The 16666-nt window shown below is 45.2% G+C and overlaps 1 protein-coding gene across 14 annotated transcripts in view; it reads right to left on the bottom strand.

The window, feature by feature from the left end:
• The window catches only part of LOC126534369 (uncharacterized), a 110163-nt gene that overhangs the window by 7140 nt on the left and 86357 nt on the right, over positions 1-16666 (bottom strand). For 13 of the 14 annotated variants that reach the window (XR_011895692.1, XR_011895694.1, XR_011895693.1 and 10 more), the window contains one exon: positions 9073-9227. The exons of the other annotated variant lie outside the window; for it this stretch is intronic. Coding sequence is in view for 6 of the 13 variants with exons in the window: in XM_055072836.1 (XP_054928811.1) it covers positions 9100-9227 (128 nt within the window). In the remaining 7 variants the exon portion in view is untranslated. Of the gene's footprint in view, positions 1-9072; positions 9228-16666 lie in introns of those variants that run through there. 14 annotated transcript variants of the gene reach the window in all.

Genomic DNA, 16666 nt, shown 5'->3' with positions numbered 1-16666 from the left:
GGCTGCGACCGCACGAGAGTGCACGGTGCTCTCCGGTTGCCGAAGCGCCGGCTCTGTGTCAACGAATCACGGTTCGCGCTTCCCAAGCATTACCCAAGCCGAAACGCATAGCCACCTTCAGTTGACTCGCTAATGGCGCCAGCGGCGTCAACCAGTCGCTGCCATCTCTTCGCCGCGGAACGTTCCTATGCGCCTACGCGCAGCCTCTCCGACCTCCCTACATCTCCCCGACCTCCCTCCATCTGCGGCGGCTGGTGCGAAATGTTCCTCACGACACGTTTTATCCGAGGCTCACAGATGGTTTATATTATAATATAATCCGCCTGCTTATGTAAAAAGTTTATTCTCAGCCAGTTCTTTTTGAGCCATGAGCGAGACAACCGGTGGAAGTCCTTCGTCTGCCGCTGCTGCTAAACTAGATGCCCGGGCAGAGGCCCAGCGCCGCCGTTGCCAGAATCCAGAGGTGCTATACGCCGAACCAGGCATCGGTGCAGCAAATGGAGCATATATTCATCTATTTCTCCGGCCACAGAGCTTCCTTCATGACAGTCAACAACAAGGAGTGGAGTGTTTCGTGATGAAGGAATATGTGTGAAGAATAAAAATTGTCTGTAATTTTACATACATGTCTTGCTCGAATTATTTGCCTCAATACATAGAAAAGCCAAAACAGATGAGAGCTGCGCTCAAATTTCGCGTTGGGACCTAACCTAATCGTCGGCCATTTTTCTGCGTAGAAAGGCACAAAAAGGGGATGCCATTCAGGGCTGTTTGTGACTGAGAAAGATTCATGGCAAAGCGCCTTCTCTAAATTCTTGCAAAGGCATCTCAAATAGCTTGACGTCTATGGCCCTTACCTCGTGCCCAACTGACAGAGTTTCTTACGTTATATTTCCAAGTTTTTGTATCCTCTGCAGCCACGATAGACTTTTTGTAGTGATGTGGCATATCTTTTTCTGTTCTGCTAAGCCAACTTTCTCGCACTGTCCTTGAAAGCATCCATTATGTTTATCCTGTTCCCTTCCGAAATTTCACTGGTTTGAACATCGGCAACGGTATGGAATTTTTGAGATTTTACCTATGCTCTAGAGCAGTCGCTTTTAATAAAACCCCTGTCCTTCGAAAGAAGGGTGTTCGTACGCGATCATCTATTGCTCCTGTTTTAGGTGATGTTTTATACTTTTGTGAAACACGTGTTTGCACATGCTTTGACACAGCATGCGCTACTAAGGCTTTAAACACTATCAGATTTGTTGATGAGTGCTTAGTTATAGTAAAGGCTGTGCGGCCTGAGCATTTCGCAGAGACTGCTAACCAACTGCTTGGCGTCTTTCATTCTTGTAGCAAACGGTTCAAATTCCCCTTTGAATTACCTGAAAGAGGCGCCTTCAGTATCTCGATATCAGTAACATTTTGCATGATAGTCAGGTGTGCTGAAAATATCATCCAAGGTCCAAACAACCAGTCCTTAGCCACAATTTCGTCTATTCCAAAATTTTTAAAAAGGGTATTGAAAAAAAATAGAAACTCTTGTGACCATTAGGTTGCGTGCAGTCTTCAACTTCAAAGTGCGACGCCTGTGCAATGCTGGTTTTCCTGAATTGTTGCCTTCTATAGAAGGAAGTCTGGTTAAAGAATTGAATTGAGGGAGCCAGACATGCCACCATAAGGTTGAAACCAAAAAGGCGTGGCCTGTGGTTGTGCCATACTTTCATGACCTGTCCAAAAGGATTAAGACGGTGGCTGGTAAATGCGGCGTCCTGGCCGCTTTTTAAGCGTCTGCTAAGCTTGCACGTGTGTGCAATGTCGGGAATGCTGCTGCCAAGGCCGACTGCACTAAGAGGACACTACGTGTTCCGTGGAGTACAGAGTGAGTGTAGTTTACATGACTTCATGTTTCTGCGGAAAATGTTATGGTTGTCAGTACAGCCGATGCGTCGATGAAAAATTTAGAGAGCATCACGCAGCTAGTAAGTCATTGGTGGGGGCGGACATTTCAGAGATCAGTGCCGGCAATGCTCGTATATCCCTGACTTATGGGCACCCGTGTCCTGCGCAGCTTTGCAAAACGATTTGTGCATTAGCAACAAAACTGATAAATGTGTGAGCACACCTTCCCTAACCTGGCATCCAAAAGAAAACGGGTATCTCATGCGGCCCTGGAATTGTTATGCGTGCCAATTGAGCCTTCTGTTTCTTTTCGTATGTTTCTGCGCAAGTATGTGCGTTGCTCTCTTTTCGTCATTGAACCCTGCACTTGATGTCTAGTCTATGTGTCTCTTCATTGTGTTCGGATTGCTTTGTGCTTCTTATAATGTCCAAGTTCATGTAGTTCTGTATATATGGCTTATGTAATGATAGCCTGATAGCAAAAGTCAAGTGTTGGAGAGATACAAGCTGTATTCTGACTATCAGAATTGCTCTCAGTGTGATTAGGTGATACAATAGGAGAGCTCCTCTGGTTGCCTGGCACAACCGGCGCCGCTTTCAGCACTTGCTCAAATACTCTACTTGGACTCAATGAAATTGCTTATGTGTTGTTCGTATAACATCTTTGAAATTATATTCAAATAGAGCTGTGCCATGTAATTTTCCTTGCAGCCCCTGCAATAATGCCAGTGGATGTATGTACTTTATTCAGTTACATTTCTTGCACCGTTAGACACTTAATTTTCCTACCAGCACTGAATGACATAAAACTGGCAATGGCATAACCGGCAAACCGCTTTTTGTATTTATATATAAAAGATATCGTTCACTGCCGGTGCCACGGCGGCATATGCAGCCACAATCGCGAAATGTACGCGGGGAGATCAACTTGTTTCCCATTGTTACCAGGCTATTGTCATAAATCCCCACTTCGTGCTCTCCTGCTGCCGCGCAGCTTACGTAGCAGCATTCTTACTGGGAACGCATGCGAGAGAGTGCTACGTGCTTCATTGTTCGCGCACGCGTATTATCAATATTGTGGTTTGGATGCAGGTCGTGTGCTTTTTGTTTATTGACAGAAATTTTGTGCTATCTGTTGCACGTATAATTGCAAAGGAGCTAGACACTTTTCGATTCGAAATTCAAGGAATGGTTTTTCTCTCAGCGGAGACGAAAAAATCCCGTGATTCGAGTCAAGGACAGCTTTAATATAAAATAATTTGCGGTGATATAAAAATTACTTTGTGTTCTTGAGGCAGTGCTGTATCACTCAGGAGAATAAGAGGGGGCTACTGGCGGTGAATTGGTTTCAGCTCCGACAAGGCTACCAAGTTTCCTGATAAGATTTTTCTAGGCTTGAGGCTGAGGTATCATTTAGTCAAAAATAAAAAGCTATTCGACTCAGCCTTAGCATTTCGCCTTGACATTGATTGCTAAGGCGCGTGCGAGAAAATTTGGAGCGCTTAGATATTTCTTGCGTATCCTTATAAATAAACTTTCACATAATATGCTGAATAAACCAATATATGCACTGCCCGTTTGCCTCCCATAATACAGCGACTTGTCATCTACAGATAAACGTACAACGATTGATTACCATAGTAATTGTGCATACTGCAGCATTATCCATGCATTCGTATATGTGGATATATTATACATGCTAGAATTTTGCAAACACACCACAAAGCACCAACAAGAACACACCACAGCAGGATACAGAAAGCACCAGGTGGGCACACGAAACACATTATGTCGAACACAGCATACAAGGCTCACTATGAATACCAGGACAGGTACACCATACTCACCACATCCGTGTCCAAAAATGCGCTCCTGTGTTGACAATTTGGCGTATTTCTCGACTGGGTGCTTAGTGCATAGGTGCCAAGGCAACAAAGCATTAGCAGGGATGTTTATATTCAGATATACTGTCGCGTATTGCAGCTCTTATTGCTTTAACTTGTAAAGTTATGGCCAGAAGAATTCAAGTAGGATACATTTTGAATGAACCTAGCTCTATTGGCTGCAATGCAGGATGGTCCAGATATTGCTCTAGTTTTGTTAGGTAGTTAGAATGTAACTGCCTATCAATAAGTTGTACTCTGCTTCTTTGCGGGCATTGTTTTGAGAGATTAGATGTACAGATAATGTAGCATTGCAGTATAGTTGCAGTGAATTTCTCTAATTAAGAAATCGCAATAGAACTTACCGGAAAATATATTGACGTTTAGAAAGGTAAATATTAAGGAATATACAGCACACTGCTTTCTGCTGTACGCTAAATATGGAGCCGAACTTCACAAAAAAAGCAGAAATTATAAATAGACCTTGTAGAATGTGTTCGAAAGCATAGATGCAGCGGTAATTTGTAAGAAGTATGCCATTTACTTGTAAGTTAAGATTGGTAGAGATATCTTTATAATGTGCAGTTTTCACAGAGTTTAATTGGCAATAACTGCTCACTGTATATACAATGCAGATTATGAACTATTTTCTGAGTGAAACACTTTGAAGGGATATAGGATTACCTTTACGTGATTTTTACGCAGCTTGCTATAGGATAATTGTATTTGTTGTCTTGCTTTTCCATCTGTGAGTAAATGCGCTAGACGAGATGCTATGATTGTACAAGCACTGCAGTGTAGCACAAACAATTACATAGGAGACTTGGTGACTCATTGCCACCGGTGTTCAAGCATGTCATATCCAGCATGCCTTCCGCCACCTAGCATGCTACCCTTCGCCCAGCATGCTTCCCATCACCCAGCATCCTAGCCATTGAGCAGCATGCCACCCACCACGCAGCATGGCGCCAGTCACCCCGCATGCTACCCAGCATCTCCATTCCATCATCCACCATGATGATAAATGATGGATTCCATCATGCCCAGCAACGAGCAGCTTTCCAGTAGAGCGTACGTCACTTGCTAATGTCATAAGGATGTTTCAAAAGAATCAGCCTGGGAAAATGCTATTTCATTTGCAGAGAGAATGAAACGTTCTTCGGGAAAACGTACTACACTGCGAGTACTCTCGCCTCTGCGTGCATTTTTACGAACGCAAATATATGATTCATATTTTAAGCTGTTGGTTATACACAGGTTGCCAAATCATTGAGCTTGTAATGAATTTAGTGGACAAAGAGCCCGTGGAACACTTCAGCTCTAGCAAGTCAATGTTGCTTAAAGTCCGCCTATTCATGTATTCAACAAAGTCATGGCTCCTTATCTTGGACTGGACATCCCACTCGCTCATATTTAGAACAGAGCTGCACGTGGCTCAAATCCGTGATTTTGTGACGATTTTGTGACGAGCAGAAATCATCTTCATCAATAATGGCTCGAGCGCCGTCACCTTCTTCGTTGACGCCCCTCGGCTCAACCGCGCGAACACCCTCGTGCCACCGCTCGCGCTTTCGTCGTCGTCGTCGTCGTCTTCTTGCACAGCTGGCTCCGTTGTGCAAAAAACTATCACCACCAATGGCGCTTTACAGTGCAGCTGACATCACGGCTGTACAGGTGAGCGACGTGACTGATCTCAGTTTTGTTCCGCCAGCGCAATGGATATGCCGCACGTCATCAGGACTACAGAAGAGGGCACGTATGAAGAGCGACGGAGGCAGCAGCGGCGCGAGCGTGAGCGCCGATGATGTGCGGAATGAACACCTCTGAGATAGCTTTTCAGACTTGTACCCAAAATTCTGACGTCACAACCTGCCGTCCGAGAGCTCCAGCACCCACAAGATCAATCTGCTTGCTTTCAGCGTGGTCTGACGCAGTCACTTGGTTTCGTTACTGCCGATGAAAACTTGTGTTGTGTGTTGTGCTGCATCTGGTGTTGCGTCTGTTCGTCTACCACGGACATAATGTCACTTCACTTGGCTGTCTGGGTTCCTTTCTGCCACTGAAAACGTGGTGTCTTCCTTGTTTGTTAGCTGCGTCTGTGCTGCGACAGTAGCGTCTACTGTGGATGTATTTTCGCTTCGCATGGCTGTTAGGACTCGTTGCTGCCGCCGAAAGCCTGGTCTCTTCGTTGTGTGTTGTGCTGCGTGTGTATTTGTTCCTAGGTGGACATTTCTTTGTGCGTAGATATTTGTTCGCCGCGTCTTGTCTGACGGTACGCACGATTCCGAGCAGGTGTTCTGCGCCGGTGTGCATTGACAATTTCGTTACTGGGTAAAATGTGCAAGTCTTTTCTTCCCCCAAAGATAAGGACACGCGAAAGAAGTGGATTTGTGGCATTCCCCAAAGGGATTTCACATCAACTACGTATGCAAAGACAAACATTTATATCAATTGTATTCATGCTAATATATTTCTTAAGTGCGCATTTTTGTCTGTAGGTGAATATAATTCGTATTGATGCAGTTAGAAAATGATACAAAGCCTTGCAAAATTATCGCATTCGTGGCATCGCTATTTTTATTCCGTTGTTTTTCTGCACGCAAGCGAATGTTTTCATGAAACGCAGAATTTTATCTCTACATGTATCGTGTGGCAATGGGCCTGTGCAGGCTTTGTGTAGTTATCTGTGTATGTATATGTGTAGTTCTAAACAAGTTTCCTAGCAAACTGTGCGGCTAACATACATTTGAGCATTCCTTGCAAGCAGAGGAAGGACCTTGCACGTGTTTCGAGACAGAGCACAAGAAAAACGAAACCTCGTTATTACTGACAATTCACTGTCTCGCAAGGCTAAATTGCATAGTTCATGTATTTTGTTTGTTCAAAAAGAATCATTGTGAATTTGATGTAGTTACTGCTTTTTTCTCGCTTGTTTGCTTGTGTTATCTGTGTTGTGTGCTGCTGACGGCAACTAAAAGCTATGCTTATTGTGCGCGGTAGACTGCCCTCATATTTTACCTGTATATGGACTGTTGTTTCTTCTCTGCTCTCAGTAATGATGCATTCGATGTGAACGCTACTATGCTGGGGTATAGTGTTTCAAAGTTCAACGCATTTGAGTGCTACTCGGACAAACTGATAACTGAATTTCGTGCATTGAAGAGTCACTATGCATCCAATTGATATTTCGTATGTTTGTAAATGTTTGAGGTATGTTCTGATCTTCTCTCCCTATCTGAAGAGCCTTGCATGTATGACCTAAACAAAGAAGTATCTTCAATTCAATGTTATGTAGAGGGAACGTTTGATTTCAGGGAACTAATTTTTCGGTGCTTAACTTGCAAATTACGCTGTTTTGAATAGTCTTTTTGCACTGTGTTGATGTTATTGTCAGTAAAGCTTTACAAATAATCGAAATAAACGCTATAGTGCTGTCGTGCTATGAGTGTACATTCAAAATATGGGTTGATTATTCAGGCAGTTAACCTTGTCGTCATTAAAGAATACCTCAGCGAACACCGTCCGGCTTCAATCAAGTAGCGCACGAAGTCTCAATGCTGCAAACAGCCTCCCCTGCTTTCACAATTGAATAACTCACGTAGTCTCCGAGGAAGTGTAAATTGTTCTTATCGAATGGAATCGCGGGACACAAGTGAGAAACGTAATTGCTTGTAAACAGAATAAAAGTCTTTATGAAACCTCGCAGTATCACGCATGAGTCGCAACGCACCACGCTCGAGCAGGAGCGAACCGACCGGCGTGGCGTGACGTAGCCTACGTCATCTCACGTGACGCGCAGAACTGAAAAGCTGTCTGGGAGAGGTTTCCTTAATGCGGGGGCCGATTAGCGTGCCTGTGAGGCAGCATGTAAGCGACTAGCGACAACGGACGAAGCATACCGTGAGTCAGAGGATAGCGCGAACCGCTTTCGGCATCATGGGGTCGACGTGGGTGAGTTCAAGGGTGCGAACTCGAGGTTCCAATGAGACTTCCTTGATCCTCATTTCGGCTATACCTGCAACGTCTGCGACAGAAGGTGGTTTCTATAACGACCTCACTAATGCGAGAACAGTCTTCTTCCGCATCTGGCTCCGTTGCCGCTCATCATTCCAGCATAGAATTTCTCTTTTCTGTCGTTGTAATGGAGAAACCGCGTTCATGGGGGCATGAGCCATTGCGCAAGGGTATACTATATGAGTCATTCATTGTCTAACGTCACGCACACATTTAATACCAGAGGTGATTGATACATGAATCTATGTGCGTACCAATATTGTTACGATGACCACAGAACATGAGAATAAACATGTCCGTACCTTTGTTCAAAATTCAGTGTCATTTATGTATCGTGCGCTTAATAGCTTCGCTCGTCATCCACCTTCACGTAGTGGAATGTCTTTTGTATGAATGGCATGTCTAGGCAGCAAGACCCTCCCCAAGCACGCAATTGTGGAGCGGTGCGCCGTATACGATTTCTGTTTACTTTTTACACGCGCTACACAGTGATCGACACTAAAGTCCCTGTGTACTCTTTTTTCAAAGATACGTAACAAAACTGATTAAGATGCCATCGGCGGATGCTATTGGTGCCCGCCCGATTTATATATTGAAGCTAATTCCGGCCGCCGTGTTGTTCCTAACTGGGAGGGACGCTGTTGAGAAGAAAGTGGATTGTCTTGTTAAACACCCCATTTACAGATGCAGATATTTCAAAATGATGCTGGGAGCTGACATTCGTGTGAGCTCCCGAACTGTCAGTTCGAGACACGAACAATGCACTTAGCTGACAACCACTAACAGAAAATTCTGTCCTTGCATTTAGCAGCGCAATACTGCGCTTTTTCGGCTTTCCTTTTAAACTTCTGTTTTGCTCTACTTTACGAAGCACGATTCAGAGATGCCTGCAGTCGACCTGACATTTTCAACCGCTATGCGCATGCGAGCTTGGAATAAGATGGCTGGAAACAGAGGCGGCGAGTAGGGCAACCGAGGTGTAGGAGGAAGGTATCAATACTTCAAAATATGGGAAGCATACGTAGGTACTTCAATGAACACACGAGAAGGGCTTTTAATGTGTTATCGGTGCTGTAAGCAAGTGCAGTCGCACATACATTAGATAACATTTATAATGCCACGTTCAGAATATCTATCAAATAAACAAATTTTAGTCATGATGTTATTGAATCTGACTGCTGACTTGTGTTAAAAGATCACTGCAGAAAACGCTTTTGTACGATAGAATATTTATTTCACTGCATGATATTGTACGTCTTTATTCGCAAGGAGCAATGCAACCCGCTTAATGAGAGCGTGTTTATTTTTTCAGTCATTGCACGCAATAGCTTGTGTAAGGCCTATATTGTAAGGTGCAATGCTGCGTGTATGCACGTTGGCAATACGGCACGGGTGATTCAACGCGATCTCCCCAAACGCGCATCTCGCATTGTTTGCTGCCTGGAACGAGATGCAAAAAAGCATTGGAATACTTGCTCAGTTGCGGTTCATTAGCCGTTGAAATATAACAATGCAAAATAAAAGACTTTCAGACTCCTCTCTCAAATTCGCACAATCTATGGTTTGTAAAGGTGATGCGTGTAGAATGTATTCGCCTTCGCAGTCAACGAATGCGAAATTGAAGGAGTTGTCGGAGTATGATGACACACTTTTTGTCGAATAACACAGCTGTGCTGTTGTGTCAGCAGGCAAGAGCGATGCATTGATTCGTTTCGAACAATGTCGTAATTAAATTGGATGTGTTTTCAAGGCGGCTCTTTCGTTAACTATGTGTTATTCCCACGCTAAACATTACGTATTGCCACAGTGAAATAGGTGAATGTAAGAACACAAACCTTTGCCATAAGCCTGAAAAGAAAGATACATGAGTGGGATCACATGGCAATACAAATTGAAAACTGAGGGAAGGAAGAAGCGCAGCCGGCGTACCCCACACGTGTTCTTTTAAATTACATTTGAAAAAGTCGCAGTTTCACCCAAAAGGCAAAGCATCGCGTGCGATAGCAAATTAGTACACAACATGTCGAAGTAAGGATAGTAGTTTCAATGGCGCAAAAACTTGGAAACATTCACTTACTGATTGAATTATCAAGCATGGTGTCTACGCACACAAGTAAAAATGAGGACAACACACTCATTAAGCACGAACACTCCCTGGAAAACTCTGAGTGCTGGTGTGAGGAAGTGCGCCAGCCGCAACGAGCGCAGTGACCTTCATGCGGTTGTTTGCTTCAACGCAAGAGCGGAGACAACGCCGCATACAGGGAGGTATGAGCGGTCTGCAGATCTCTCTCTCAATTACGGCGCGCGCGATTCCACTCGCCCTTGCAATGCAAGCACTTCTAGGTGGAGTCGAACCGCCACCCTCCCTACTTCGCGGCCTCCCCTCGTTCCTCCATATTGAGCCGCGATCGTCAATTCCCCTTCCGCGCGGTCGCGAAAATGCGCAGTTTCTTCCGGAGCACAACGCCTCTCCCCCTCGCGCCCTCCCTCCTTGCCCCGTACGGCCTTTCGCGCGACGGACGAGGGCTCATTTGCTCTCTGCTTTCTACTTCTCGTGCGCTAGATTGAACCTGGATGGCCGGCTTCTCGCGGTTGCTTTCACTCGCACATGCAGCAAACGACGCGCGGAAACATCTTATCGCCCTTGAACTTTACACAGAACATCACGGCGAAGGCGATGGCTAAGATGCCCCTGGAGTGTCCATATAATTGCTATCGCAATGAAATGGAGCAATGAGGGATCCCTAATTTAAACTTTGTAATTGATCAGAGCGGTAGCAATAAGCAATACAAGCTGCGGAAACACGGCAGCGTGAAACAGCCGCGAATAACCTACTTCTGTTAATATAGTGCTCTGCCATAGCTTGATAGCTGTGAAGTTATTAGATTAGTACCTTTTGCGGGCTATGTGTAATGACAGAAGATGAGCATTTACATTGCAGGTAGATTATTTAGAATTGCAGAAATACGTAAATTGAAAATAACAGAGCACTGGATCAAATGATACAAGAACGCAATTACCTGCGTCGAAAAACACAACAAATACTAAAAATTCCACCGTGTTCATCATGTCTACTACTTTTTATTTATTTATTAATACCCCAAGGGTCAAAATAGGACATTACACGAAAGGCGGGTACGTAAAAGGCGGGATTGACGATGATAAAATTAGAAAGATGAGTCGCAACACTCGATGGCAGATCTAAAGCGCTCTGTATCGAGGATGAGTGCAGCTTGTCTGGGAAGGCCATTCCAGTCTCGGGCAGTTCGGACGAAGAATGACTGCAGCAACGTAGTGGTGCGGGCCTCTGGCGCGATTACCGATTTCGGATGGCCTGTTCGACGAACACGATGAGCCAGCAGGACCAGCTGGCTGTCGCGAGGTATGGAATAAAAAAACCTGTGATAGAGACATAGGCGAGAAATGCGACTACGAGAGTCAAGAGTCGATAGGTTTAGTTGAGATTTTTGTGATGAAACGCTAGTGTGATACGAGTAATCTGAAAGAAGGAATCTAGCAGCATGGTTCTGAATACATCCAAGGGCTTTAGTGACATTAGTTTGGTAAAGGTCAAAGATAGCAGACGCATATTCAAGTTTTGGTCGCACAAGTGCTTTATAGGCAGCTGATTTCATGGGTGGTTGTGCCATGGAGGGATTACGACGATTACGGTGAACCAAGAATTTTGTTAGCCGAAATAACTGTGTGGCTTACATAATTTGTCCAAGACAAATGTTTGGAGAGGTGACTTCCTAAGTACTTGAAGGAGTCGGTAGTAGATATAGTAGAGTTGTTAATGTTGTAGGCAGGGGGATGTAGTTAGGTAGACGATGGATTGAAATGTGTGCAGTCTTGCTGACGTTTAGGCGCATGAGCCAAGTAGCACACCACTCTTGAATATGAAAGAGGTTCTCCTGAAGGGAACAGACGTTGGCGACGTATCGATAGGGCAGTATAGGACACAATCATCAGCGAAAACACGTATTACAGAGGTTACAGTGAATGGCAGGACGTTATATAGCAGTGGCCCAAGACCAGTGCTCTGAGGTACACCAGATAGAACAGAGGAAACGGAAGATATACGGTTGTTAGTATATACAAACTGTTTTCGGTTAGTTAAATCACTGGATCCAGTTAAGCACAAGTGGGTAGATGTTTAGGCGTGAAAATTTTATGAAAAGACAAGAATGTTGAATCTTATCCAAAGCCTTTTCGAAATCTAAAAACAGGGCGACAGTTGGAATATTACAGTCGAGATTTAGGTGAATATAATGAATAAATAAAGCTAACTGCGTTTCGCATGAGTGATCTTTCCTAAAGCCAGGTTGATTAGGCTGAAAGAACTTTACTGAATTTAGGAACTTAGCAACATGAGAGTAGATGATATGTTTCAAGATTTTGGAGCATACGTTGCTGAGTGAAATGGGATCGTAGTTACCTGGGGAAGACCGCTCACCTTTCTTGAAGGCTGGAATTACATTCCCTGTTTTCCAGTCTCATAGAACAGTGCCTCTATCAAGTGATTGCTGAAAAATGATACAGAGGATCGAACTACAGACGTACTTCGTATTTTTAAAACTCTGGTATTAATACCGTCGATCCCACAGGATGATGCGCACTTGAGGCCATCTATAACATTTAACGATGCCTTCTCGCCTAAAATTAATACCTTCCATTGGTGTAAAATCGAAAAATGGTAAGTCTGAAAGTTCATTGCGCAGGTTCTTATGTAAACATTGAACAAAATGCAAGGTTCAAGGCACGAGGAACATTTGAGTCAGAAATGGGTGAGCCAGAATTATCACATACACAAATAGCGCTATTATTTTCAAGTTCTATTTTTTTTTCAAAAACGCTGCGGGTTAGAGTGCATCATGTTTGGAACTGTAGTAGAAAAGAAATTGCGTTTTGTGTGTGCTTTTAATGAGTTATACCCCGGTCACACGGGAAGATTTATTGTCATTCGAATCGAATGGCATTCGATGCTTCGAATGCCATTCCATCATTCGCTCTCTTGCGGTGCTATACAGTAAAATATAATGTCATTCGCAAATGATAGCAATGACGACCTGGAACAGAATTTGTGAAATTCAAAGAAATGTTGTACCATTTTGACGCCAATTATTCACAACTAAAAGCACTTCGATCAACACATCCAATATGGCCGATCGCCGCAACAGACTCCTGATGCAAAGAGTAATAGCGCTTGAGCAGAGCCCGTGGTGAAAATTTTATCGCGGCAAAAATAATTATTCCTTTTTATAAGTCTAAAGAAATATCTTCTGACTTTGATGATCGATGCACGCATTATTTTTTCGCGTTGCGTATCGCTGTTGTCTATCTGGGGTCAAGAGTATATATTCGGTTCGAAATGGAATGCGAATCGCCCCTAACTCATTTGATGGCAAATGTCATTCCATTCCAATGACATTAAATTTTCCCCTGTAAATCCTGATTAGTAGGATTATATGCGAACGCTATTCGATTCGAATGCCATTAAGTCTTCCCGTGTGACAGGGGTATTATATTTCTTAGTGACATTGTCATATTTTTCCCAGGCAGAAAGGGAACCTGAACATTTGGCTACACGAAATAATCGTTTTTTCTTATTGTTGAACGCTTTAAAGTAGTGTTGAACCAGGGGAGACGCGCTCTTTCATTTATCGTGATAGTAGGAATGTAAAGGCTTATTAAAGGGACACTAAATGTTAATAATAAGTCAACGTGGACTGTTGAAATACCATACCAGAAACCTCGAAACGCTTGTTTCATGTGAATAAGCGACTCATTTTAACAGAAAATGCGTTCTGAAGCGTCCGCGTAACTTTAGTGCAGTTCAAATCACCCGCCCTCCGATCGAGGAGCGGTAACGTCAGGTCTCATAGCGACGCTGTGCCGTCGGTGAGTAAAATGGCGCCCACAGACGGCGCTATGGCTTTTCTGCGCAAAACGCAAACGCGCGGCCGAAAACAGAGCCAAGACAGAGCCGACAGCAGCGCGAAAGCGGAACTATGGTGGCTAGCGAAAGGGAAAGAGCACGACGATAAGCTGGTTCTTTATTTTATGACGCCAACTTTGACGCTAGTTGCAATGGACGACGTTGACAACGACACATTTGCTCGCGATGCTGGGCTCGACTTCAGCGATTTAAACACTGATTAACGTGACCTGCTGCTGAGGGCTCGCGCTGCCGGCGTCGTTGGGTGCTACTACGACGGCAACTGTATGTCATGGCTGTACATATTCGCACACTTGTAGCTTTTCTTCCGTGAAAACTGAATGCCGCACTCACTGCTCCGTCTTGAACCTGCAGTTGTTCTTGAGCTTCGGAGAATGCAGGCAAGACCGACGGAACAGCGCTACGGGAAAGTATTGCTTTGAAAGGCACTCCACACGACTTCAATAAGTCGGCGTTGAACTCGTTATCCTCTGGACGAAAGTGCAGCGAGCACACTATGCGATTTTTCGGCTGTTTGCCAACGCGTTGTGGCAGAGGTACGGCACTTAACCACTTCGAACGGAGAGGTTCACTAGTTAGTACACAGTGATAAGTAACGTTGGTTTCGCCGCTGCAACTGTCCTTGGCCAAGTTCCGCGGACCGTTCGCGCATCCCACCACATCACATGGTTGTGGCATTCTCGCTGCTTGTTCCAAATGCAAGTTTCGCGAGCCAGCAGAACCAGCGAAGCACGACGCGATAAAGGAACAACTGAAACTCCAAAGTTTGCACGGTGCAGAGTCGAGCGCGCAGAGTTGAGCGAAAAGGAAACCTTCCAACCACCCATACTATTAAAGGGTAACGTCAAAATGCTATTTTTTATTAGAATCGAACAGACGTAGACAAGTAGCATTTTCTTCCACCTTATACCCTAATGAAATGATATTGGGCGTGTATCCTGTGGGCGTGTGTAATGTAGACGTTACCTTGGGTGGTCAAATATTTAACGCGGAGTTCGCTGGTCTACCTCATTCTACGCATGACGTAATCCTGGGTCTTGATTTTTTGAAACTGTGTGGTGCCACCGTCGACTGCAAAACGGGTGAAATCAGTGTAAGTGCGAGCTTTGCTGCGGCGTTTATGGAAGCCCCACCGTGTCGTGAAAGTGTGCTTTGTGTATCCCGGGATACAGTTGTGCCTCCGTTATCCGCAACGTGTGTTTCAGTCGCCTGTTTCCCCACCACCGACGGAACGTTTGACGCTACCGTGGAGCCCGTTCACCTGAGTTGCATCAAGAGGAATGTACTGATACCGTATTGCACGCTGTCAGTTGTTCAGGGACGCACCAACTTATGGGCCGTAAACTGTTCGAGTGAACCTGCAATACTACCACAGGGTCTGAAACTTGCCGCCTACCATGAAGATCACGTGCTATCGCTCACCATTCTTACAGAGGCCCTTGATTCTGCGGATGAGCGCCATTTCGCTGTCTGCCCTGCGGCGCACTCCTCATTTCTGACTATGGTAAACAAGTCGCTCAGCACTAAGCAGCGTCACGAAGTGGCGAATATTCTGCTAAAACATGCCCGACTGTTTGACTTCTTCCAGCAAGAGGGACCACCATTGTTTCCTCCTTCTCGTATACACCATCGCATCGATACGGGATCTGCCCAACCGCTGCGACAGAAACCATACAGAGTCTCACCGTCGGAACGCAAGGTGATCAATGACCAAGTCCACGAAATGCTAAATAAGAATGTAATCCAAGAATCCTGTAGTCCGTGGGCAGCGCCAGTGATCCTGGTTAGAAAGAAAGATGGTACATGGCGATTTTGTGTTGACTACCGCCGCCTCAACACCATCACTAAAAAGGACGTATATCCTCTTCCGCGTATTGATGATGCTATCGACTGCCTCTCATCAGCGTCTTACTTTTCGTCTGTTGACTTGAGGTCGGAGTACTGGCAGATTCCTATGCACGAGGCAGACAAGGAGAAAACGGCATTTGTAACACCAGATGGACTTTTTGAATTTAATGTGATGCCGTTCGGGCTCTGTAATGCGCCTGCAACTTTCGAGCGCTTCATGGACAACATCCTGCGTGGTTTGAAGTGGGAAGTATGCATGTGCTATCTAGATGATGTAGTGATTTTCGGGCGCACGTTCAGTGAGCACAACGCACGTCTCGATCTTGTGCTCGACTGCTTGGACAAAGCGGGTTTGGTGCTCAGCTCGAAGAAGTGTCAGTGGATAAGGACGGTATACGGCCTGATCCAGCGAAGACTGCTACGGTGGAAGCCTTCAAGCAACCTCGCCATGTAAAAGAGCTACGCAGTTTCCTAGGGCTTTGCTCGTACTTCCGCCGGTTTATTCGTGGATTTGCCAACATCGCGTATCCGCTGACATGCCTCCTCCAGAAGGGCGTTTCCTTTGAGTGGACTCCTGAATGTGAAGCTAGTTTTCGTGATCTGAAGTCTCGTCTGACGTCTCATCCCATTCTCCGACACTTCGACCATGCGGCTCCCACAGAAGTTCATACGGACGCTAGCGGTATTGGCATCGGCGCCGTCCTTATTCAACGCGTCGACACCAAAGAACACGTCGTCGCCTATGCGAGTCGTTCTTTAAGTAAGTCCGAGCGTAACTACACCGTTACAGAGCAAGAATGTCTTGCAGTTATTTTCGCAGTACAGCGCTTCCGGTCGTACCTGTACGGGCGCCCCTTCACTGTGGTGACAGACCATCATTCTCTCTGCTGGCTGGTTAATCTCCGTGATCCCTCGGGCCGGCTTGCGCGTTGGACACTCCGTTTACAGGAATATAACTTTACCGTTTCTTATAAAAGTGGCCGCCGACACGCTGACGCTGACTGCCTCTCGCGCATGCCGCTTCCAACGACGGACTGCGACGCGGACAACTTCGACTGCTATATCGCA

Source organism: Dermacentor andersoni, chromosome 7, assembly GCF_023375885.2.
Source record: "Dermacentor andersoni chromosome 7, qqDerAnde1_hic_scaffold, whole genome shotgun sequence".
Classification (NCBI taxonomy): domain Eukaryota; kingdom Metazoa; phylum Arthropoda; class Arachnida; order Ixodida; family Ixodidae; genus Dermacentor; species Dermacentor andersoni.
This window is presented reverse-complemented; position numbering and strand designations above follow the sequence as displayed.